The following is a 23,928-nucleotide window of genomic DNA, read 5'->3' as shown; positions in this document are numbered from 1 at the left end:
TGCTCTCTCTGAAATGTTGATGATGGCTAATAAACATTTTAAGGCTCCGTATTTCTTGTGCAGTTTAGCAGCAGAATCATCCTGCAACTGATGGATGAAGTATATACAGATGGTATACAGTCTCTATGATTTAAGTTCTCTCTGGCTTCAGATTATTTTGTGCCACTACAGATTTTCTCCTTTTTTTCAATTTAGCATTGTTCCATACAAGAAAGCCGTTTACTCACTTGTTTCTTGCTTTGAAAAGTGACTGTTAACTCCTTTTGAAACTTTATCCGAGTATTTGATCTTGTAACCACTTGTATAGTAAGGTGATCTTGTACTCATGTATAGGCATTCAACATGACTGAAAGGTTCTTGAGCTTTCAGTTGAGCCTTTAGATTTGTAGAAGAAGGCTGTAACAGATGATTTTGGCTTTTTTGTGCTCTCACAGTGGATGATGAGAAGCAGCAGTATGTAATATTTTACTTTCATTTCGATTTTAATGACTTAAAAATTTTAGCTTTCCTGCTTTAAACCTTGTCCCTTCTATTTTGATGTTAAGATACTACTGATCTTGTGGAGTTCTATGCCTAGTTGAAATTTTGCTTGCAGCTTTTCTGTTTATTCCCCTGCTCATCTAAATAGTCCTAATAATGCATTATACTGAGAAAAATGGAATATTATATTTTTACATTGAAACACTTTCTTTTAAGTGTTGGGAGATAAAGATCTTTGGTTGAAAGCTGTTAGAGGTAGGCATGGTATTGAGAGAATATAAATCTAGCACCTGGATAATACTTCCTCAGAGTAATGAGACTGTTAATGTTGTGCTCCTCTTGTGGTGTTTCTTTTATTTCTCTGCACTGCAACCCTTCCCTCTCTGCTGTATTTCTGTTCCCCAGAATAAGCTGTGGCATCTAATTCCAGAGCTGATAATACAGAATTCCAGTTTGCATGTCTCTTTCCTGCCCTGACACCTGTCCTCATGAAAAGCTTGTGAACAACTTGGTCCCCTTTTCTTAGTAGTGGCTAATAGACACAGAAGAAAATGAAATGAAAAACAGTTAGCCCATGGGTATATGTCTTACATCCTTAGACTATGCTATTTATATTTAATGTAGGGTAGTGATACATTGGTTTTTGTTCGGTTTTTGCCCCTACCCCCCCCCCCAGCTTATTCCTTATACTCTTGTCATCTAATTGTATCTAGCCAGATGGATATTATATATGAACATGCTGTTTACCTTTCTTTACAGATTTGAAACAAAAGTTACCTCACTTGAAGTTACAGGCATGTCCCGGGAAAAGTGTACACCCTGCCTCCTATCTTCTCGAACGGTGTATTCAGATGAGAGTACTTCACTCTTAAGCATAATGTTTGAGACTAATCCTTTGGATGAGAAAGCAGATCAGAGGCTTAGAATAGAATCACAGCCACTGGAAATAGTGTATGATGCCGTAAGTAAATATTGTAATAATGTATAAAATATTAAAAAAACCTAATAGTAAATATTGCATGTATTTTTTTTTGTTTTATTTGAACAGATGACAATAAATAGCTTAGTGGATTTCTTCAGGCCTCCAAAAGATGTCCATTTAGAGCAGTTGACATCAGCAACTCTGATGAAGCTTGAAGAGTTCCGTGAAAAAACATCAACAGGCAAGTGCTGCATGCTCTTCTGATTGCATATTCACACAAATTTTATTTATAGGGGTATGAAAATATTACATGTTTACACATGAGGATGAATGGATCCAAGTCATAGCTTTCTAACACAATACCGAAGTAGGTTGAATTCTTCAGTCTCATTACGAAACATTTGTTCTAGGTATTGGATAATTTTATGTCTTCATCTTTTTCAACTTCAGCTTCCTTTGTAAAATACACTGAACATCCCAAGGTAGTATTTCACTATCTATTCTGTTCTACTCCCTACAGAGTTGAAAATGGTTTGTTACTTCTAACTTTTCTGTATTGTTCATCTGAGTATCTAAATGGTCTTAATTGTTTCATACTTTTGAAAAATGATCTGTATTGATAATATGACTAATATATTCAGAAATACTGGTCCTCCAATGAAACCCCTAAATCCTTTCCAGAGTTGTTCCTTTTCATCTGCCTCTATATAGGTGTTACCACATTATTTATTCTGCAGTAAATATTGATTATATCTGTCTGTTTTCCAGTTACTTGGCATTAAAACTGTTCCTCAAGTTTAATTTAATTCTAGCTGTTTATCTCTAGAGATCTTATATTTTGACACATGAATGAAAATGGTGAATACTTTTAAGACTTAATACTGAGAGCAACACCATTAGTTTGTCCAGTATAGTTGGATACTTCCAGTAAGAACTTCTAGAACAATTAAGTTTCTGAATCTACGGAGCACAGTGGGTTACCCCAGCAATTCCAAGTTGCAGTACAAATTCCAGTTCGTCTTACTTCATCTGTGTTCAGTATGAAACTGCTTTGGATTTGTATGTGTTGTGATGTTGTCTCTACTTGTCCATTAGCACTGTTTGCTATCACAATTTCATCTACTTCTTGCTTCTTTAAAGGCTGCTGGTAATTACTGGTTCAGAAGTAAACTAAAGAGCATGTGTACCTGTAGTTAAACTCAGTTATCTAGCATTCACAGCTCATTTAAAGTTAGACTTGGATTTCTTTTTCTGTCGTCTTTTAATTCTGTAGCTTCTGCATGGATTACTTGGCTTGTATTTACTAATTATGTTATTTTTTAGGTTTGTTATATATTATTGAAACCCAGAAAGTTCTTGACCTCAAAATTAACCTCATGGCTTCATACATCATTGTTCCACAAAAAGGATTCTATGACCATACATCAAATTTACTACTCCTGGATCTTGGTAGTCTTAAGGTATATATTTACTTAGTGAACTTACTGAAAATGACAGCTCAGCTTCTATGTGATTTCCAGTTTCTTAGTATGTGTTTTGTGGTAGTGGTTAAGTAAAAGTTCCTCTTGCAGTTTATATATTAGACATTTATTTTAAACTGCTTTCCAGTTAAGGCAGAAGTTGCTGAACACTTCTCAGTAGATTCTTTCAACCCAAAAGAATTGTTAGAAAATAATCCTCCCCTGGAATGAAACTACAGTTGATGCTTTGAACTGTTACATTTAAAATTTCTAATAATGTTTTACCTTAGAATATAAAATAGTAAGCTTTGTAGTTATATGATTAAATGGTCTTCTTATTTTTACTATTACTATTATTCTTGTTATCAGTTAACTTTTGGGCATTCAGTTTACTTTAAAATGAGAATAGTAAACATATTGGCACTTTTTAAAGTAACTGATGAAATAGGAGATATGTTTGAGAAGCTTTATGAAAGGGAAAAGTTAAAAAGGTAGTTCGTGTTTAAAATTATAATTTAGCACTATAAAATCATAAAGAGACTGCTTTTGCATATTATTAGTAATCTTTTTACTCATTGGTGAACTTGTGTTCTTTCAGGACAAATGATCTTACATGCATGCAGGCAATTAAATTTTCCTTTTTTTTTTACTTGTATGCTAGGTAGGAGTGATTCTTCCACTTACTATCAGTCTAGATTGCTTTACCTGCCTTTTTAGCAGGTAAACCTTTTTAATAACCTATTTCAAAGCTTAAAATCAGACTAACTCTTTGAACATGTGTGTGTCAGCTAGAATCATAGAACAGTTTGGATTTGAAGGGACCTTCAAAGATCATCACGCCCAAACCACCTGCAGTGAGCAAGGACACCTTTAACTAGACCAGGTTGCTCAGAGCCCTGCCCAGCCTGGCCTTGAAGATGAGACGTCCCCTCATACAGGGATGGGGCATCTAGCATCTCTCTGGGCAACCTGTTCCAGTGTTTTGCTGCACTCTGTAAAAGATTTCTTCCTTATATATAGTCTAAAACTGCTCTCTTTTAGTTTAAAACTATTACCTGTTATCCTGTTGCAACAGGCCTTGCTAAAAGGTCTCTCTCCACCTTAGAAGCCCCCTTTAATATACTGAAGAATCTCCCCAGAGCCTTCTCTAGGCTAAACAAGTGTAAATCTCTCAGCCTTTCATCCCACTGGTCATCTCTGTGGCCTTCCTCTGGACCCACTTCAACAGGTCCATGTCTGTCTGGTACTGGGGAACCCAGAGCTGAACGCATTACTCCATGTGGGGTCTCATAAGAGTGGAGTGAAGGGATAGAATCACCTCCTTTGACCTGCTGGCCATGTTCCTTCCGATGCAGCCCAGGGTACAGTTGGCTTTCTGGACTCTGAGCACACATTGCTGGCTTATGCCCAGCTTTTCATCCACCAGTACTGTCAAGTCCTTCTCCATAGGGCTGCTCTCAATCTCTTCATCCACCAGCCTGTATAGATCACAGAATCATATGGGTTGAAAGACGTTGAAGGTGAAGTCCAACCATTAATTAGCACTGCCAAGCCCACCACTAAATCATGTCTCTAAGCACCACATCTACAAGTCTTATAAGTACCTCCAGGAATGGGGACTCAACAGCTTCCCCAGGCAGCCTGTTCCATTGCTTGACAATTTTTTTTGGTGAAGAAATTTTCCCTAATACTCAATCTAAACCTCCCCTGGCACAGCTTGAGGCCGTTTTCTCTTGTTCTATCACCTGTTACTTGGGAGAAGAGACCAACCCACACCTCACTACAACCTCCTTTCAGGTAGTTGTAGAGAGTGATAAGGTCTCTCTTGAGCCTTCTCTTCTCCAGACTAAACACCCCTAGGTCCCTCAGCCACTCCTCAGAAAACTTATGCTCTAGACCCTTCACCAGCTTCACTGCATGCTCCAGCTCCTCAGTGTCTTTCTTGTAGTGAGGGACCCAAAACTGAACACAGGATTTGAGGTGCAGCCTCACCAGTGCTTAGTACAGCGTGCTACTGGCCACACTATTTCTGATACAAGCTGGGATGGTGTTGGCTTTCTTCGGCACAAGCTGGCTCATGTTCAGCTGGCTGTCAACCAACAACTCCATGTCCTTTTCCACCAAGCCACTTTCCAGCTGCTCTTCCCCAAGCCTGCAGTGTTGCATGGGGCTGTTGTGGCCTAAGTGCGGGACCGAAGTTCAATTGTTGCACCTCATATCATTGGCCTTGGCCTGTCAATCCAGCCTGTCTAGGTCCCTTGGTAGAAACCGCACTTCCTTCAAGCAGATCAACACTCTGCCCAACCTCATATTGACTGCAAACTTACTGAGGGTGCACTTGATCCCCTCATCCAGATCACTGATAAAGGTCCTAAACAGAACTGGCCCAGTACTGAGCACTGGGGAATGCCATTTGTGGCTGGCTGCCAGTGACACCAGGCTTGGAGCCAGCTAATGGAACGGAACAGCCCACCTCCTCCACTCTGTGTATAGGATATTACTTTCAGAGTAATACACAGAAGAATATGTTTCAAAGTCAGACACCAGTAAAGGTTCAAGATTTTTTTTTTTTCCCTGAAATGCATGAATAATTTCCATAGTGCATGTGACTCTTGAATTGGTTCCTGTCCTTTAGTGGAAATTCAGCAATACCAGAAGAGAAAAGTTAGATGCCTCTCAGGATATGATGAGTATGTATTCACTTTGAGAGGCATATGCTTAAGAGAGATGCAGGTTATTTGTTGAATCGGTATGTTTAATACAAAACAGTATCTTTCCCTCAGTTATATACTGGATAAGGTCAAGTCCAAATGGAGAAAATGGCATATAAAATTAAAACTGTATCTCAATGCTAATGCATAAGTGCACTTAATGAAGGTTGCACAGGCAGTATTAATCTGATAATTCTGAATAATCAATCTGCATGTTTTTTAATGTAAAAGTAGTCATAGTTCAGTACCACTGGAAGAAGAAATGCTATGTCTTAGACGTTAGTATTTGAGCCTGTTTCATTGTTACCTTGAATATTATCAGGGTCTGACAAAAGCAGATGGGGATCCAAAATTGTTTGACATTTAAGGATGAGAACAGCCACATTTCATCAGAGATGAAAAGCAGAGAGGGCATGTAGAAAGTATGGGCATCCCGAAGCTGAGTCATAGGGATATTGACTGCTGTTACAGGAAGACAGTGAACATAAACGATGAACAGTCCAAACTCCCTTTTGCCTTTTACTCAGGATAATACCACAAATAAGTTCAACAAGATTCAGAAATAGATTTCATGTTTCTGAGGTGATTAATGCAGTAATATTTTTATATATAAAAAGACTTGAACAGTTACTCCATTGATTGCAAAAGGTTTGAAATTTTAAACTTTGGCGTATGAGTCATTGGTGTTAGGACCGGTCTTGTTCAACATTTTTGTCGGTGACATGGACAGTGGGATTGAATGCGCCCTCAGCAAGTTTGCTGGTGACACCAAGCTGTGTGGTTCGGTTGATACGCTGGAAGGAAGGAATGCCATCCAGAGGAACCTTGACGTGCTTGTGAGGTGGGCTGATGCCAGCCTTATGAAATTTAACCATGACAAGTGGAAGGTCCTACACCTGGGTCAGAGCAATCCCAGGACCAGCTACAGGTTGGGCAGAGAAGAGATTCAGAGCGGCCCTGCAGAGAAGGACTTGGGGGTGTTGGTCAGTGAGAAAATGAACATGAGCTCAGGATGATGGAGCTAGGCTTTTTTCAGTGATATCCAGTGATAGGACAAGGGGCAATGGGTGTAAACTGGAACATAGGAAGTTCCACGTTAACATCAGGAAGAACTTCTTTACTGTAAGAGTGACAGAGCACTGGAACAGGTTGCCCAGGGGGGTTGTGGAGTCTCCTACACTGGAGATATTCAAGGCCCGCCTGGACAAGTTCCTGTGTGATGTACTGTAGGTTACCCTGCTCTTGCAGGGGGGTTGGACTAGATGATCTTTTTAGGTCCCTTCCAACCCTTGGGATTCTGTGATTCTGTGATTCTGTGAGCTGGCTTCAGTGTGTGCTCGCAGCCTGGAAAGCCAAGCGTATCGTGGGCTGCATCAAAAGGAGCGTGACCAGCAGGTTAAAGGAGGTGATCCTGCCTCTCTACTCTGCTCTTGTGAGACCTCACTTGGAGTACTGTGTACAGTTCTGGTGTCCTCAACATAAAAAGGACATGGAACTGTTGGAACAAGTGCAGAGGAGGGCCACGAGGATGATCAGAGGACTGGAGCACCTCCCGTATGAAGATAGGCTGAGAAAGTTGGGTCTGTTCAGCCTGGAGAAGAGAAGGCTGCATGGAGATCTCATAGCAGCCTTCCAGTATCTGAAGGGGGCCTATAAGGATGCTGGTGAGGGGCTCTTCATCAGGGACTGTAGTGATAGGACAAGGGGTAACGGGTTAAAACTTAAACAGGGGAAGTTTAGATTGGATATAAGGAAGTTCTTTAAGGGTGGTGAGGCACTGGAATGGGTTGCCCAGGGAAGCTGTGAATGCTCCATCCCTGGCAGTGTTCAAGGCCAGGTTGGACAGAGCCTTGGGTGTCATGGTTTAGTGTGAGGTGTCCCTGCCCATGGCAGGGGGTTGAAACTAGATGATGTTAAGGTCCTTTGCAACCATAACTATTCTATGATTCTATGTTTCTATATCTGTTGAAGGAAATTATTCTATACAAAATATATTGTATAAAACTTCATAGATTTTTATTTGCCTTTTGCTTCTCAAGGAAGAAATGGAGTTTAATACTCTCCATTTTTTGTTTTGATACAGGATACTAAGTTTAGATATCTCCTCTGCTGTGAAAGTGGTAACACAGAAGCCCTTATAATGAGGACTTTAAATTTAATATCTTGTGATAGGATCAGGTATTTGTAGAACTAGTGCTTTGGATATTTTTGAAATTCATTTATACTTTTTTGTGACTCTTTTTAAGATGGAAAGCAAAAGTCGTTCTGATTTATCAAAACTCGTAGTACGAGAAAGCACTATTGAAGAGATAATGTCAAGAGCTTATGACAGTTTTGATATCCAGCTCAGCAGTATACAGTTACTCTACAGCAAACATGGTAAGTATTCATGAAAGTAATCTTTTTCTCTAAAAATAATTTGATGTTTGATGTGCCTTTTATACTTTTAACTGTAGCAGTGGAGAATCTTTGAAACATACTTCTTTAAACTATTATCTAAATTCAGTCCTATGAACATGTAATGAATTTCCAAAACCTACCTTTAGGCCTTAGATTCCAACCTTAACCTTTGCTACATAAATAAATGTAGAATAAATAGCTTATTTTGGAGATGTCTCACTTGATTTGTTGCATAATAAATGCAAGTGTCATTAATTTATGATATTTTCCTTCAGTGCCTTTTCTTTGTATCCGTCCACTTTTAAAGCAGAATCCATGAGTAGTTGTAGTTTTGATCCTTTTTTGAGAGCAAAGAAAGGATCAGAATCCCTTATTGGAGGAAACTTTTACTACTAATTTTGGAACTTAAAGTGCAGAAAGAGTCAGAACCAGGGAACTCTTAAGCATTTTATTCTTTATCCTCTGGCTCAGAGGGGAATGCAGAGCCTAGATTTTCAGTGTCATGCATGTGAAGAATGGTCCTTAGTAATCTGGTATGGATGGGTTAGCTCTTTAGATGTGAACAGTGGAAATTAAATAGTCTTGTATGTCTGAAATTTGGATGTTGTGTTATATATGTGCATTGATAGAGCTGTAGAAGAGATTTTGTCACCTGAATTTTTAACAGTATATGCTAACTAATATCAGATACTTTAATTCTGTGATACGTGTAATGAGAAGGAATCTCAGTGTTTAAAGCGTAGGTTTTCTTTGCTCTTACAGACGAGAAGTGGCAAGAGGCTCGGAAGCTGAAATATTCATCTCAACATATCTTGCAGCCGTTAGATGTAAACCTGGAATTTAGCAGGGCTATGGTCGTTACAGATGCAAGAATGCCCAAGTATGTGTGTTTTCCTATTTTGAAATTTTTATAGTAAACTACTTTCTTTTATTTATGAAAAAGCTAATCTGATTATACTTGTGCTATTTTACATTATGAATTGTGGGAGTAAAATAACTTAATTGAGAAAAATAGAGAATAAACCCAAGAAGTTGAAGTATTGAGGAGGTGATAGAACATTACAGTGATATTAAAAAAGTCTGTATAATGTATTTTAAGATTGTTATCAAATATACTAATACTTGTTCTAATTAGATCTTTCTAACAGCTGTATTTCAGTTCTCATTGAAAATACTGAGGAACTGAAAACTCAAGTCTCTTATAAACATCACAAAAATATTCTGAGAAGTGATCTGCTCTCAAATTCCCTCTATTTTACATAAGTTACTCATTGTGTTTATTTACCTACTAGATACCACTTCTCAGGGAAACAGCTCATAATGCATTGAGTTTGCATTTAGGTTAAAGAACCTGATTATGGAAATTGTGCTCAGAAGAAAATGTACAATACTATTAATGATGTAACTTTGTTGAAGATCACTAAGTAAAAGTGGCAAAGATTATATTTGCACTTATTTTGGAAAGTGCATCTTCACTAATGTATCTGAAGGACACCACTGATTAAAAAATTCTGATCAGTTTGAAGTACTGCATTAATGCCTTATGTAATTTGTTTGAGTCATTAATAAGAGTCATATTCCGTAGCTACAACAAGATAGCATATACTTTATTAACGCTGTTGGAAATTTGTTATTTAGCTACACACTTCAGAAAATTAATGGCATAAAACCAGACATAGTCTGTTGCAGAAAATTGTTTAGTACAATCAGCAAACTCAAGAGGCAGTTTATGAAATAAAAGAATTAATTTCCTTTGTTATAAAAGGATTTGCTTAGTCAGGAAAGAAAAGCCCTAAAAACAATGTACCTTACTAGTGCTGTGTATTGTGAACAGAGATCAATGATTGCATGGTACAATGGTGCCACCTTCTGGAAAGCTGGTGGGCCAGATTCTGAATTTTGATGCTTGACTTTACCAAACATCTTACTCTTTCCCTCTTTGCTTTTTCTCTGTTAGGTGGTGAAAGTGAGATAATAAGGAAAGTACAACTCATGGGAATCAGTCTTTTTATGTTAGAAAGTCCAGTTAGGAAAAATGAGATTTCTCTTCTATGGTTGTATAACACAATGTCATTTTAATGTAGGTTTGTAATCAACATATCTCTAAGTTATGGTAGTATGACCTGGATTAAAGAGTGTCTGCTCTTTAATGAGCAACACCTGTTGCAGTATTGTAGAGCTACCTGTCTAACTGTCCTGGCTAACAGATGTGTTTCTCTTTTTGGCTGTTTGTATCTAGACTGATGCTGAAAAATTTTTCCCTAATGGATATTATTTCTGTATTCTGAATTCTCATACTTACTTGACAGTGAATAGTTTCTACCTGTGTCTAGAAATAGACATCTTTTTCTTCCACTGAGGTAGTAGTATTTCTTGGGGATCAGCTGCTACATTTTTCTGAGTGCCTGTACTGTCTAAAAGTATTAGGAATGCCACAAACAGCAGTTTGGTACTAGATAAACATATACTACAGTAAGTTACTAAGCATAACTAATACTTAAAATTGCACCAAGAGCAAGTAACTGTTTCAAATTTAACATGTTGATACCATGACTGAACAACAGCTGAACTTGTTCATTTTGTGCCTTATTCACTCCCCAAATGCTTCCAGAGTGTATTCTGCAGATGGTATTATAATACTCTAGAGTTGCCTACCAGTCTTGAAGTGACACATACAGCAGCTTTTTACCCAATGGTGGAAATTTGACCTTTTCTGCATAATCTCTTGTTGTTTTTAATCGTCGGTTAGTGTGTTTATATACAGATACTTAAATACAAATGATTTGGCTCTTGTGATCTGTAGATGACATTGTGTACAAAGGATAAAAATTAACTGAAAACTTTTGTGTCAGTAAAAATCTGCTAAACAGTAAATTTCAGTAATTATAGGTGGCTAGGGCATAATGCATCAGTATTGCTCACATCAGTTACACATCTCTGAATGTATTTTTGGTATACATGTAGCTATTCTTTACTATTCCAATTTTTATAATATGCATATGTATGAAGTCAGCATTATATTTTTCCAGAGTTTTTTTCCGTTAATGTTTGGAACTGTGCTGTAGAACAGAATAGTTCTGTGGAGGAAGGTGAATGGAAAGATGCTTATTCCACAATAAAAACTAGCACCAGAACTTCTTTGTTTAAAACAATGTAGTATACTTTAATGAATGAGTCTGTTAGTTTAGAGGGCATCTATTTTACTTGAAGTTATATAAAAAGCAGGTAATCGGGTTGTCTCTATTTCTTTGATTCTTTAATATTTGTACTTCCTTGGGTGACCGTTGAATACAGTTGAATTCCTTATTATTATTTTTGAAGAATGAAATCACCAGGACTTTGTACTGGCTTTATTTAGGAAGACACATTTCTGTGTTGCAGCCTTGAAGAGAATACAAATTAATGTAATTCTCATTTTTTGAAGACCACCACATCAGTTGAAGTGAGGATTGCTAAGTGTCCTAGATTACTGGACCACTCAGGCAGTACATAGATAGGTCCTTTCCTGGCCCTTCTCTATTAAAATAAAAGAACAAACGAAAACAAAAGGTCAAAATTCTCTGTAACAGAACTGGAAGTAAGACTATAAGTCAGAACTAGTTGGGAATTGATTACTTTAGAATTTAAGGATGTGAAGGAGTTAAATGAACTGTAGAAAACAAGGTATTTACTGTTTGACATGTACAACTCTGTGCTTGGCTTGCTCAGGTATAAGGAGCTGTTTTTCCAGTTATCCTTGTATTCTCAAAGTTAGTTGAGGGTGATTGAAAATTTTGGGGGTTTTGTCCTTGTATCTTCTCCATATATTTTATGTTTCTTAGAATATTGAGCTGTTAGTCATGCACAGCAGAGCTGGGAGGGAATAATAGGTTCTGTTCCTTACACCTTTCATGCTGCTGCCCATTGTAGGAGACAGTTGGCTTGTTGAATAGACCCCTTTAATCTGTTCCAACTAGATGTTGTAATAGAAGTATAATCATGTTCTTGGTGCCAGTTTTCTTCTTACTTGTGTTCTGCTCAATTGTATGAGAAACCGGGATGGGTTTTAGTTCTTTAAAAAATCAGCATCTACATTTGAAGTGATTTCCTTTTTTTTTTTTTTTTGCCAAAGCCTATTCAAACAAGCTTAAAATATCTTCTACTGCTCTCAGCTTTAAAGATTGTTATTTTATCATTTGAGGTTGTTTATTCTTATGACATTTCTCTTTTTTGATAAATATCTCTCCTACTTCTAGAGTAAGCTTAAATATACATAACTAGGAAGCATTTTCTATACTTCATTTGAAGTTTGGGTTGTAAACATTCTTATGCATAGAAAGCCCACACCTTTTGTTCTGTAAAATACTGTGAGAAGGGTCATCTGTGTGATTTATTGCAAGTAATTAAGTATACAAACAAGAGTGGACAATTTCTGATTGTGAGGAAGATGCTTTACATAGCCAAAACTGAAGTGGTTATTAGTAAAATTCGCGGTTGTGATCTACAAGGCATTATATCAAAAGCAACCTGGTCTAGCGGAAGGTGTCCCTGTTGTTGGTTAAGGAACTCCTCGGTGTGCAACAGAATTTACATATACGTATCTATCTATCTATCTATCTATATATAATATATAGGAGTATTGTGTACAGTTCTGGTGTCCTCAACATAAAAAGGACATGGAACTGTTGGAACAAGTCCAGAGGAGAGCCATGAGGATGATCAGGGGACTGGAACACCTCCCGTGTGAAGATAGGCTGAGAAAGTTGGGCCTGTTCAGCCTGGAGAAGAGAAGGCTGCGTGGGGACCTCAGTATCTGAAGGGGGCTAGGGAGGGACACTTCATCAGGGACTGTAGTGATAGGACAAGGGGTAACGGGTTAAACCTTAAGCAGTTCTTTACTGTAAGGTTGGTGAAGCACTGGAATGGGTTGCCCAAAGAAGTTGTGAATGCGTCGTCCATGGCAGTGTTCAAGGCCAGGTTGGACAGAGCCTTGGGTGTCATGGTTTAGTGTGAGGTGTCCCTGCCCATGGCAGGGGGGTTGGAACTAGATGATGTTAAGGTTCTTTCCAACCCTAACTATTCTATGATTTTATATCTATTGAAGGAAATTATTCTATACAAAATATATTGTATAAAACTTCATAGATTTTTGTTTATTTATATTTTGCTTCTCTCCTCGAAGAAATGGAGTTTAGTACTCTCCATTTTTTGTTTTGATACAGGATACTAAGTTTAGATATCTCCTCTGCTGTGAAAGTGGTAACACAGAAGCCCTTATAATGAGGACTTTAATATCTTGTTGTGGTAGGATCAACTATTTGTAGAACTAGTGCTTTGTATATTTTTGAAATATACCTTATGAAGTCTAACCATGCCAAGTGCAAGGTCTTACGCCTGGGTTGGAGCAATCCGAGGCACCGCTACAGGTTGGGCAGAGAAGAGATTTCAGAGCAGCCCTGCAGAGAAGGACTTGGGGGTGTTGGTTGATGAGAAAATGAACATGAGCCGGCTTCAGTGTGCGCTCGCAGCCCAGAAAGCCAGCTGTATCCTGGGCTGCATCAAAAGGAGTGTGACCAGCAGGTTGAAGGAGGTGATTGTGCAGTTCTGGTGTCCTCAACATAAAAAGGACATGGAACTGTTGGAACAAGTGCAGAGGAGGGCCACAAGGATGATCAGGGGACTGGAGCACCTCCCCTGTGAAGATAGGCTGAGAAAGTTGGGTCTGGTTTAGCCTGGAGAAGAGAATGCTGCGTGGAGACCTCATAGCAGCCTTCCAGTAGCTGAAGGGGGCCCATAAGGATGCTGGTGAGGGACTCTTCATCAGGGACTGTAGTGATAGGACAAGGGGTAACAGGTTAAAACTTAAACGGGGGAAGTTTAGATTGGATATAAGGAGGAAGTTCTTTCCTGTTAGGGTGGTGAGGCACTGGAATGGGTTGCCCAGGGAAGCTGTGAATGCTCCATCCCTGGCAGTGTTCAAGGCCAGGTTGGACAGAGCCTTGGGTGTCATGGTGTAGTGTGAGGTGTCCCTGCCCATGGCAGGGGGTTGGAACTACATGATGTTAAGGTCCTTTCCAACCCTAACTATTCTATGATTCTGTAGGTTCTGTAGGTGTAACCACAAAATGGTTAGATGAATGATTTTCTGACCAGCAAAAAAACTGATGTGAAGTTTGAATGAAATAGTTTTAAGATAACTTTCATTGTTTACAAAACAGGTTCAAATTGTCTGGACAGCTGCCTTTACTCTCTATCCAAATATCGGACCAGAACCTGACACACATCTTGGAGCTAATTGATAGCATTCCTAAGCCAGAAAGTGCTCCTGCTACCAGTACACTTCCAAAAATAACTGAGGTAAGGTTTTTAAAAAATACTTCTATTACAGTTATCAGAAAGATACTTTCTTGCTGTTAGCTGCTATTTGCAGTTTTTAAAGGAGCACCAGAAATTTGAGAACAACCATTTCCTGAGTACTTTTTGAAAAAACTTGGGTATTCTTCAAAGTATAGAAATTTTGCTTGTTAGTTAGTTATCTCCAAACTTCTACTACTGTGGGTATTACTTTGTAGTACATATTGTTCTTGACTAACAAACATATTCACTTTTGTTAAGGATTATTTTAATAGTACTATGTAAATTTAGTACTAATAGTAAATAAATTTAGTACTTTAGTAAATTTATGCACATATTCAAGTGCTGCAGAACTTGGGTTCAGCTATTTTGTTTAGCAAAGAAAAGTTTGAAACCTTGTAATTTTGAATGTTGAAGTTACACATGGATTAGCCTGGAGTTGAAGAAACCCCATAACCCAACAACAAAGAACAAAATCTGCAAAATGTCCCCTGTCTGTGGCTAATGTTGGCTACACAGTGCTGGGAGAAATGGCAGCTTCATTTTAGCTGATTTCACTGCTCTTCCCAGCTTTTTCTTTTTCAGTGATAGCAACATACGTGAGTGGGCAGCAGTTTTGCCTTGCAATTTAAGGCTTAGAATGTGGTGTGTGTTTTCTCCATACATCCCCATCCCCTTTCTGTAGTAAAAATGGTTTGGGTCACTGTTCTGTGCTTTTTTTGGGATAGAGGATTGGCACTTTCTATTCCTGAAAAGTGTGTTTTATCATGTGATATGAGCTGTTTTTAACAAAACCAAGAAATTAATTCTGAGTTGCTAATTTTTAACATGGCTCTAGCCTGTGTGATCTGGCTGTGTTTTATATAGCTTTAAAGCAGTCTTTTCATTTGAACATACGTGAAATCTCAAGGTCAAATATAAAATCTGCTGTCCATTTTTCTGTCGTTTGTAAACGTGTCTAATTATGTTACTTAATCTTTTGTATATACTAAAGGAACAATGGTCGTCTTTTATTTTTGTTTATTTTTAAAGATTACTTGGTTATTATCTTTCCATCGTTACACTACTTATTCTGTTGTGTCACTGACGGCTATTGCTGCAGTTTTGGTAGTGTTTTCTGTGGGTTATGTTAGCATAATATTCAATAACTGTGAACGCACATGACTAGACATGCATACTTATTCAAAGTATATGTAGACTGCAGATTGTTTCACTTCAATATGTAGTTCCTACCATCTCTTTAGTGGTCATGTTATCATCTGCTTTTTCACTTTTCATGCACTAATAATAGTATTCCTAGCCAAATGCTGCCCTAGTCTCTGTTTTGACAAAAAATTACAAACTTTCCTCAAGAATAAGTGATAGGATTTTAGTTTTACATAAATAAAATGTGCATATGTAAGATGATTATCCTGTACTTCATAACATTACCTGTACTCAAATTTAATTATAGTATTCAGCTATTACAGTTAAAGTAACATAACTTTGTGCTTAGTATTACCTTGTACACGTACAAGATGAGGTGAGGAAAGACTGTTGAGCCAGTATGAATGTATTCAAATTGTATGCAGCATTCGTGTTAACTGTCTGCTCAAGCTTCTGTCTGCAGCAGAGCTTGACAGACACTAATTGCTGGTGTTAAATTCAGTTAATTTGAGAGGGTTTGCTGCTTTGCTGGTTGCAGATACACTCCTGTGCTTTCATCCTTGTAGCTGAAATTCTGAGCTTTGTTGCCATCACATTACTTCTGAACCAAAAAGGATGTGAAATCCTTTTTCAGAGCTCCACATATGAAATTTATGCTTTATGTTTTGAGTTAGTGGAGGACTTGTTCTTGGGCTGTGAAAACAGAAGACTCTTCAGAACAGATAATCTGTAGTTTTTTGCACACTGCAGTTTCTTATACTTTAGTACCAGAAGGCTCTTCAGTGTGGAAGGCTTTATTTCTCATGATTTGATACTGTAAAATCAAGTCTGACAGTTTCTTCTCCTCGTCTTCTTAGAACAGGAAAGTGTTACAGATGAGACACTTTCACAGTTACAAGACGCTTAGAGATTTGGTGTAATTATTACTCATAGACATGGATATATTCAGTAAGGTCAAATTGTGTAGGTTGGAGACTGAGAAGGGAAAGTGGTGAAATGTGAAAAGTGAAAGTGACTGAGATGAAAGTGGAGCATTGGAAACAATGTACAAATATGAATGTTTCTTTGTTACCATAATACTTAGGTTTCTGTGAGATACAGTGAATTACTGAGTAATAGTCCCCAACTGGGCTTTGAAAGTAGCAGTAAAGAGTTGGCTGGAGGGTAAAGAGCAACTGTTGTTTGTGCAGATCGAAGCCAAAGGAGCTTGAGAAGAACGGGGGCACACAGGCAATGTACACATCTCTCCTTGCTTTAGAAGTCTGTGCAAGGCACACACATTCTGCATGCGTGTGAGAATGCAAGTGAGAGTTGTTTACAAAATTAAACCACTGAGACTGCTTACTGAGGCTTGATGGGAAATCTGGCTTTGGTTACCTTCACAAAGACAATTCTGTTATATATGATACATGGAGTGAGTTTTTTTTGTCCTTTTCTCCACTCCAGTGGCAAAACAGTGACATTTCATCCATTCCAGTTACTTCTCTGCATTGTGCATAGCTGTGTCTCACAATCAAAGACTCCACTAGCATCTGTTTTTCCAGATACATGAAGAAATGAGATTGACAACAAGGGTCAGTGCTGGGTCATGCACTTGGGCCACAACAACCCCATGCAACACTACAGGCTTGGGGAAGAATGGCTGGAAAGATTCTCTGTGGAAAAGGACCTGGGGCTGTGGGTTGACAGCCAGCTGAACATGAGCCAGCTTGTGCCCAAGAAGGCCAGTAGCATCCTGGCTTGTATCAGAAATAGTGTGGCCAGCAGTGCTAGGAAATTTGTTGTCCCCCTGTACTCAGTACTGGTGAAACTGCACCTTAAATACTGAGTTCTGTTTTGGGCCCCTCACTACAAGAAATACACTGAGGTCCTGGAACATGTCCAAAGAAAGGCAGTGAAGCTAGTGAAGGGTCTAGAGCATAAGTTTTCTGATGAGTGCCTGAGGGAACTGGGGTTTAGTCTGGAGAAAAGGAGTCTCAGGCCACAAGGATGGTAATGGGGCTAGAGTGCCTTTCATATTAAGACAGGCTGAGAAAGTTAGGGCTGTTCAGCCTGGAGAAGAGAAGGCTTCATGGAGACCTCATAGCAGCCTTTCAGTATCTGAAGGCGACTAACAAGGGTGCTGGAGAGTGATTCTTCATTAGGGACTGTAGTGATGGGACAAGGGGTAATGGGTTTAACTTAAACAGTAAAAGTTCAGATTAGATACAAGGAAGAAGTTCTTTATTGTGGCGGTGGTGAGGCACTGGAACAGGCTGCTCGAAGAAGTTGTGAATGCTCCACCCCTGGCGGTGTTCAAGGCCAGGTTGGACAGAGCCTTGGGTGTCATGGTTTAGTGTGAGGTGTCCCTGCCCATGGCAGGGGGGTTGGAACTTGATGATCTTAAGGTCCTTTCCAAACTAAATCATTTTATGATTCTGTTAGGGAAAATTTCTTCACCAAAAGGGTTGTCAAGCATTGGAACAGGCTGCCCAGAGAAGTGGTTGAGTCCCCATCCCTGGAGGTACTTACAAGATGTGTACATGTGGTGCTTAGAGACATGGTTTACTGGTGGACTTGTCAGTGTTAGGTTAATGTTTGGATTCTGTGATCTTCAAGGTCTTTTCAACTTAAATTGTTCTATGATTCTGTGGAATTTAGATGCACAAACATCTGTTTGCTCTAAAGTTATCTCTAGCTCCTTTTTATTTTGATTTTTTTCACCTGTCACTAGTGTTATGTGATTTTTATAAAGAGCACTTGATCTTTTACTATGTTCACTGATGTGGCCATGCTGTAGTCCCGTGAGGGACTAGAGTTTGTCTTTCCAAGGTTTTCATATGATGTGCTGTTTCTGTCCGTCTTTCTATCTGTGATGTTCAGTGTTTGAACTTGTTTGCAGTGTTTCCTGGCGTACTCTGTAGTGAGATGAATATGCAATATCTGATTTAGGCCTCGCTTCTCCCCATGTTTTTGATTGTGGTAACGTAATTGTTTAACAATAATGATTTACACTTCAAATAAGTCCAATTTCCTAATATTGTAAGTCTTCTATGCAGCATATGTATATGCAATAACACGTATTTAAGCAAAAAATAAAAATAATGGTATCTTCTGTTTCAGTCTATGCTATCGCCTGTGCTTTCAGCAACACATTTGTCGCAAAGTGTGTTTCCTGGTTTGGATCTTTATTCATTTACTGAGTCAGGTAATACTATCTATTTTGAAGTCTCATATAATACACAGGTCAAGTTTTTCTGTTCATTGAATTAATTTGTTTCTCTTGGAGTAAGTGACCATTTGTGGCTTTAAGTTCTGGAGGTTTAGCAGTGTTGCAGTGGGTGCAGCTCATTATAATTTTCTGTAATACAAAATATTTGTCCATTTTCTCATAGAAGTAAAATTCTGTATGTTTGTTTTTCTTGGTCCTTTTCTGAAGGCAAAGCAGTAAATTGGTAGGATAGGTTTGTTTATTTTTGTCTTTGCATATCTTACTACAAATCTCTATTCGAAGTAGTATGTATGCCATTTTTTGCTTCACTATGTACTTAGTTATCTGATAGTGGTTTAAAGTATTTTCTTCTGGTGAAGGATTTTTCTCCTACTTAGGTGGATTTATGTAAGTTACAAAATACTGAAATGATGACAGTTGAAAATTACTGTGTTGTTATAAAAGCCCATCATTTCAGCTTCTGCAGGATCAAACAGAAGATTGGCCACGGAGAAATTGGTCATGTTTAATAATGCCTTGCTGTTCAAACAGCTTAGATTGTAACATTCCATCTAGCAGTTACATATGAAAAATACAAAAATATACAAGTGTTATTTCAGTGTCAGTCACCTTTTGAGGCCAAAATACTCAGCTGGAGAAACAGAGAACAATACTACCTTTCCTCTCTCACGTTAATAATATATGCGGTTTGCAAATGCTAGCAAAGTAAATTTTTACATCTGCTTCATCACTTTAAATTCAGTGTGTGTATACATTATTGATAGAAATGTGTATCTGTGTATCTTCATGTATTTTTTGGAGCTATGAGTTCCTTTAAGTGGCCAAAGCAAGAGAGAAAGTGTCTGTTGATTCTTAAATACTAGGGTGAGATGAAGGCAAACAGTGACTAAAATTGATTTGAGAAAGTAATGTCTAGGTTTAGATTGAATCAGGTTTGGTGTTAAATTTATACTGTGCATACAACTGTGCAGTAATTTTAAGCGATTCGTGTTCTTTCTCTGTCTCCACACCCCCAGATGGAAGGGTGCTTTTAAGCTGCAGAAAATCCTTGTTACCGTCATTTGTTCAGTTTTGTCAGAAGAAGGATACTTCTTCCTCAGTTACCTCCTTTAATTTCCCTGCCTATGGTTTTAGGTGAAGGAGAAGAGCCTCACAGGATGGTGCCATTCTTGGTTAGACTTCTGTGGATTAGAACCTTGATAGTACTTAGGAGTCTCCCCTGAAATGCGAGATCCTTAGCAGGGAGAGATCCAAAGTAGTGTCACTAATAGTGACGTAAAGGCTTTTGTATGGTCAGCAGCAGTCAGACCAGGATAAGACAATTTAAGATATTAGTACAAACTGAAGGCAAGATGAGGCATAGTTTGTGCTGTCAGTTGCATACACAATAGTGAGAGACTGTTGATGAAGGAATCAGTTGATAAAAACTGATTTAGAGGGAGATGTAGGTGTGGTGAAAGGATGTGGAGCCAGGAGCAGGTATGATAGAAGCAGACTTTACTGTTTGCTAATTACCAGCGAGGTAATCTTCCCATACTTGTACATTTAAGATTTTATAAATGTACTCATGAAAATTCTAGGTCAGAATATTGCAAAACATTGGCTGTCTGAAATCTCTATGTAATGTTGTTGTTAATTAATCCTTAGAATCAGAAGAAGAATTTTATGATGCTCTAAGCAGTCCTGTGGAAGACATGCCGTTTTTTGAAACTCCGTCTGGTTCCCTGAAGCAAGCTAGCAGTACAAGGCAAAAAACCCTATGTAAACAAGAATCTTTAAAAACCGTGACAAAATTCCAGCTAAGGTTTGAAGTGGCTGAGGTAAAGTGACATTTTACAATTTCTCGGAATCACACCTAAATGGTATTTTTTCCCTGTTTGTTGTGTCATGAATCCATGTCTACAGAAGTATTGATTCCCCAGTTCTTGTTGAAACTACTCTGTAGGTTTTTTCCAAGTCGCAATTTTGTTTCTCCATCCTTGTTGCCACTGAAATGCTTTGGTTTATCTCCTTTGATTTATCCTGACTAATTTATTGCTGAATCTTTTTTACCTAACTATCACTCAGAAGTCATGTTACGTATTTTTGGCTTAAGATGTAGCTTCTGACATTTTCTTCAGGATACTAATGTGGTCACTAGGAAAACTTCATGCATGCTTCATCTTGTAAGAGGCACTGTAATTTTCAGCTCAAGCTTTTCCCATACTCTGTTGATTTCACACCTAAATCTGTAACATGTTCACTGTGAGATGTTTCATATGTTATTCTTCCTGTTCCAGACTTGGGAGAAGGCTGGGGGAGGGTATTGTACCCAAATGCAAGATCCTCACTCTGTCAGTTAGCCTAGTAAAAGAGATGGCCTTTTACCACTATCATTACTTTTATGATTAGGCTGTCACATCTATGACAGTGTTAGGGCTACTGCTCTCCTTTTAGCTTTACCATTAAACCATAAAAACCCAGTTAACTTTACAAATTCCCTTTTAGGGTAGGGCTTACAAAATGGCTTCAACACATCATAAGCTTGCAGCATACTATATACCATGTAGAAAATAAAAAAAATAGAAATTTTATGGGGTTTGAGTGATGACAAGACCTTGTTTAAGAATCATAGAATGGTGTGGGTTGGAAAAGACCATACGATCATCTAGTCCCAACCCCCCTGCTGTGGCAGGGACACCTCCCACTAGAGCAGGTTGCTAAGGGCCATGTCCAGCCTCGCCTCAAACAGCTACTAGTCTAAAGATAAATTCTGTGTTTTACATTGTTCCCTAATGGAAACTATCTTAAAATCTATAAAAAAATAAAAATCAGTTGAGTATCTATGAAGAGTCACGTGTCAGCTTTGTAATTTGTATACTGGGTTCGGTTTTGATTTTCTGTCTTTGTGGAGAGCATTAGGTGGAACAGAAGAGTGCATATATATATTTATTTCACTTTGAGAAAGACTGATAAAAACAGCTCATCTAGGAATTTATTTAACAAGATCTTTGTCATACGTGGGTGAAAAAATAGGAAATCCTTTGGGCTGATACTCAGCTTGGGAATCTAATTCTTACAAGGAGAGTTCAAAGAAATTCCAGTGAAAGCAGTAAATTATTTATTCTGACTGAAAATCTGGTTTTGACGGGGTTGAACATTACTAAATGCTTTACAGAGATTTAGAAAAAAGTTCATGTAGGTGTAGCTTTGATACTGCATGTATGTATGTTTGAAATTTTTGTTAAAATAGCAGCAGACTGTATTCCAGCATTTTGGTTGTTCAACCGTTTATATTTTTCAGGGCATGTGCTCTGTAAAGTCAAATGATTGGTAGATGTCAACCAGTAAAATATACATAAATACATAATGCTATATAAAAACTAAAAGGATAATCCAGTACCTTTTTTTAATTTTTCTGTTTGTTTGGATTTTTTTAGGTCTTAATTAAACTGTGCCGTCTTACTGATAATACTGAGACACCTGTGCTGGAGCTTGATATCATTAAGTTAGGCACTGAACTGAAGTTAAGAAGATTTGACGTGACTGCAAATGCTTTCCTTCGTGAAATTTCTCTGCTGTGCCCAGAGTATATGGGTAAGTATTTATAGTCTGATAAAAAATAATTCACAAATAAGACTGTGAATTTGTCTTTAAAAAGCCTGTGGGGCTTTCTTTTGTCAACTGGGGAAGATTTGTTCCCTGAATTAAGTGGAGGGGGTGCATGGGGAAGGCAAAAGGAATTAGGGAATTCATTCTCTTAGAAAGGCTTTGGTAAATATGTTTTAGTGCCGATGACTTTAGTAGATATCTAACTATTTTAGTTCCACGGAAGAGATTTTGTGATAGTAATAGTAATGGTAGCTAGTAGTCTAGTTTGTAGTCTATAGATGATTAAAAGAGTTGTACAAAATACGTCTTTTTTTCTTTTTTCTTATGAAAAGTAATTCTTTTTTTTTTTTCTTTTTATTTTTTAAGATGATAATGACAAGCCAGTTTTCATAATTACTACCTTGGATAATGTAGATGATGATCTTCTTACTCTGGAGTACATAAAGGTGAGAAAAAAACTTTTAGTTCTTTACATTGGGGCTGGCAGAGTATTCGGGCTGCCAGAGGGGTTGTGGAGTCTCCTTCTCCAGAAATATTCAAAACCCACCAGTCCTAATGGTTCTGTGATCCTGTGAAATTAGTAACCTCCTGATTTATTTGTTTTACATGCACTTTTGGTGGAATAGGCTGATATTAATGGACCAGAACTAAAAGCTATTTATCAGAATGTTCTACAGAAAATAAAGGTATGATTTTTTTTTTTCCTTAACATAAATGTCTCACTGTGGGGAGAGGCATATTGGACAAATATAATTTGTGGTTTTAGGTGAACTTTTCATCTCTAGATGTTCAATTGCATTCTGAAGCTCTGCTGAATGCTATGAACTATCTGAATAATATTCTACCCAAACAAGAAACTAAAGGTGCAGAAGAACCAGTCTGTGAAAAAATAGAGGAGAAGAAGGATGTTCTTAAGAAATTAAGTAAGTTTCTTTTTTTTTCTCTTTCTCTCTCTCTCTCTGTCTTTTTAATTCCTCTCTCTTCACTTATTTATGCAAGGAAGAAAACAAATATTTTCTGTTTTTATGAGTCTGTCAGTGACTTTTGAAATGAGAAATTTTCTTCAGGGTATATATACTTCTCCACTTCACAGCTTTTATTACTAAAAAGTGTATTTCCTGCAGTTAATAAAATACTCATGTTGATTACCATGGTTTTTTGAAGCACATAAGGACTCCTACATATACAGTTCTGTGTATATACTTCCCTTGTGTCATACTTGCTAGTATAAGTGCAGTGCATTTTACCAGTGCTGCAGGCTTGATTTAAACAATCAATCCCTGGGATAGGGATCCTAAAATATTACATCTCCTCCTTGAAGAATTCTAACTTTATGATTTTATATTTCCCACAGCCTCAAAAAAATCGAAGTATGAAGATGTTATTGACCTCAATATCTGTGCGGATTTATCTTGTTTACGTATCTTTATTAGCGAGAAAAAACATAGAATAGCTGAAATTCACATTGAAGGTAGGAACAAAACTTCAATCACAAAGACACAAAACTTTGTAACAGTAATCATCTCTAGATTTTGCAGTCTTTTTTTTTTTTTTTTTAAGGTCTGGATAGCCAAGTGATCATGAAAAAATCAGCAACAGAAGTAACTGCAAAATTGAAGAACATCATTATTGTGGATTCTGATGAGACAGCATTGTACAAAAAGGTATGCATTT

General features: G+C 37.8%; 1 protein-coding gene across 4 annotated transcripts in view; it reads left to right on the top strand.

Moving 5' to 3' along the window:
- VPS13A (vacuolar protein sorting 13 homolog A) overlaps window positions 1-23,928 on the top strand; it is a 110,664-nt gene that overhangs the window by 22,542 nt on the left and 64,194 nt on the right. For all 4 annotated transcript variants that reach the window (XM_065663629.1, XM_065663628.1, XM_065663631.1 and 1 more), the window contains exons 18-31: window positions 1,240-1,441; window positions 1,529-1,643; window positions 2,726-2,862; window positions 7,820-7,952; window positions 8,736-8,853; window positions 14,171-14,309; window positions 18,555-18,639; window positions 20,311-20,483; window positions 22,083-22,239; window positions 22,621-22,700; window positions 22,881-22,940; window positions 23,021-23,177; window positions 23,609-23,725; window positions 23,815-23,918. In XM_065663629.1, coding sequence (XP_065519701.1) covers window positions 1,240-1,441; window positions 1,529-1,643; window positions 2,726-2,862; window positions 7,820-7,952; window positions 8,736-8,853; window positions 14,171-14,309; window positions 18,555-18,639; window positions 20,311-20,483; window positions 22,083-22,239; window positions 22,621-22,700; window positions 22,881-22,940; window positions 23,021-23,177; window positions 23,609-23,725; window positions 23,815-23,918 — 1,777 coding nt within the window. The remainder of the gene's footprint in view (window positions 1-1,239; window positions 1,442-1,528; window positions 1,644-2,725; window positions 2,863-7,819; window positions 7,953-8,735; window positions 8,854-14,170; window positions 14,310-18,554; window positions 18,640-20,310; window positions 20,484-22,082; window positions 22,240-22,620; window positions 22,701-22,880; window positions 22,941-23,020; window positions 23,178-23,608; window positions 23,726-23,814; window positions 23,919-23,928) is intronic.

Source organism: Lathamus discolor, chromosome Z, assembly GCF_037157495.1.
Source record: "Lathamus discolor isolate bLatDis1 chromosome Z, bLatDis1.hap1, whole genome shotgun sequence".
Taxonomy (NCBI): domain Eukaryota; kingdom Metazoa; phylum Chordata; class Aves; order Psittaciformes; family Psittacidae; genus Lathamus; species Lathamus discolor.
Note: the sequence above shows the minus strand (reverse complement) of the source record. Positions and strands in the feature narration are given on the sequence as shown.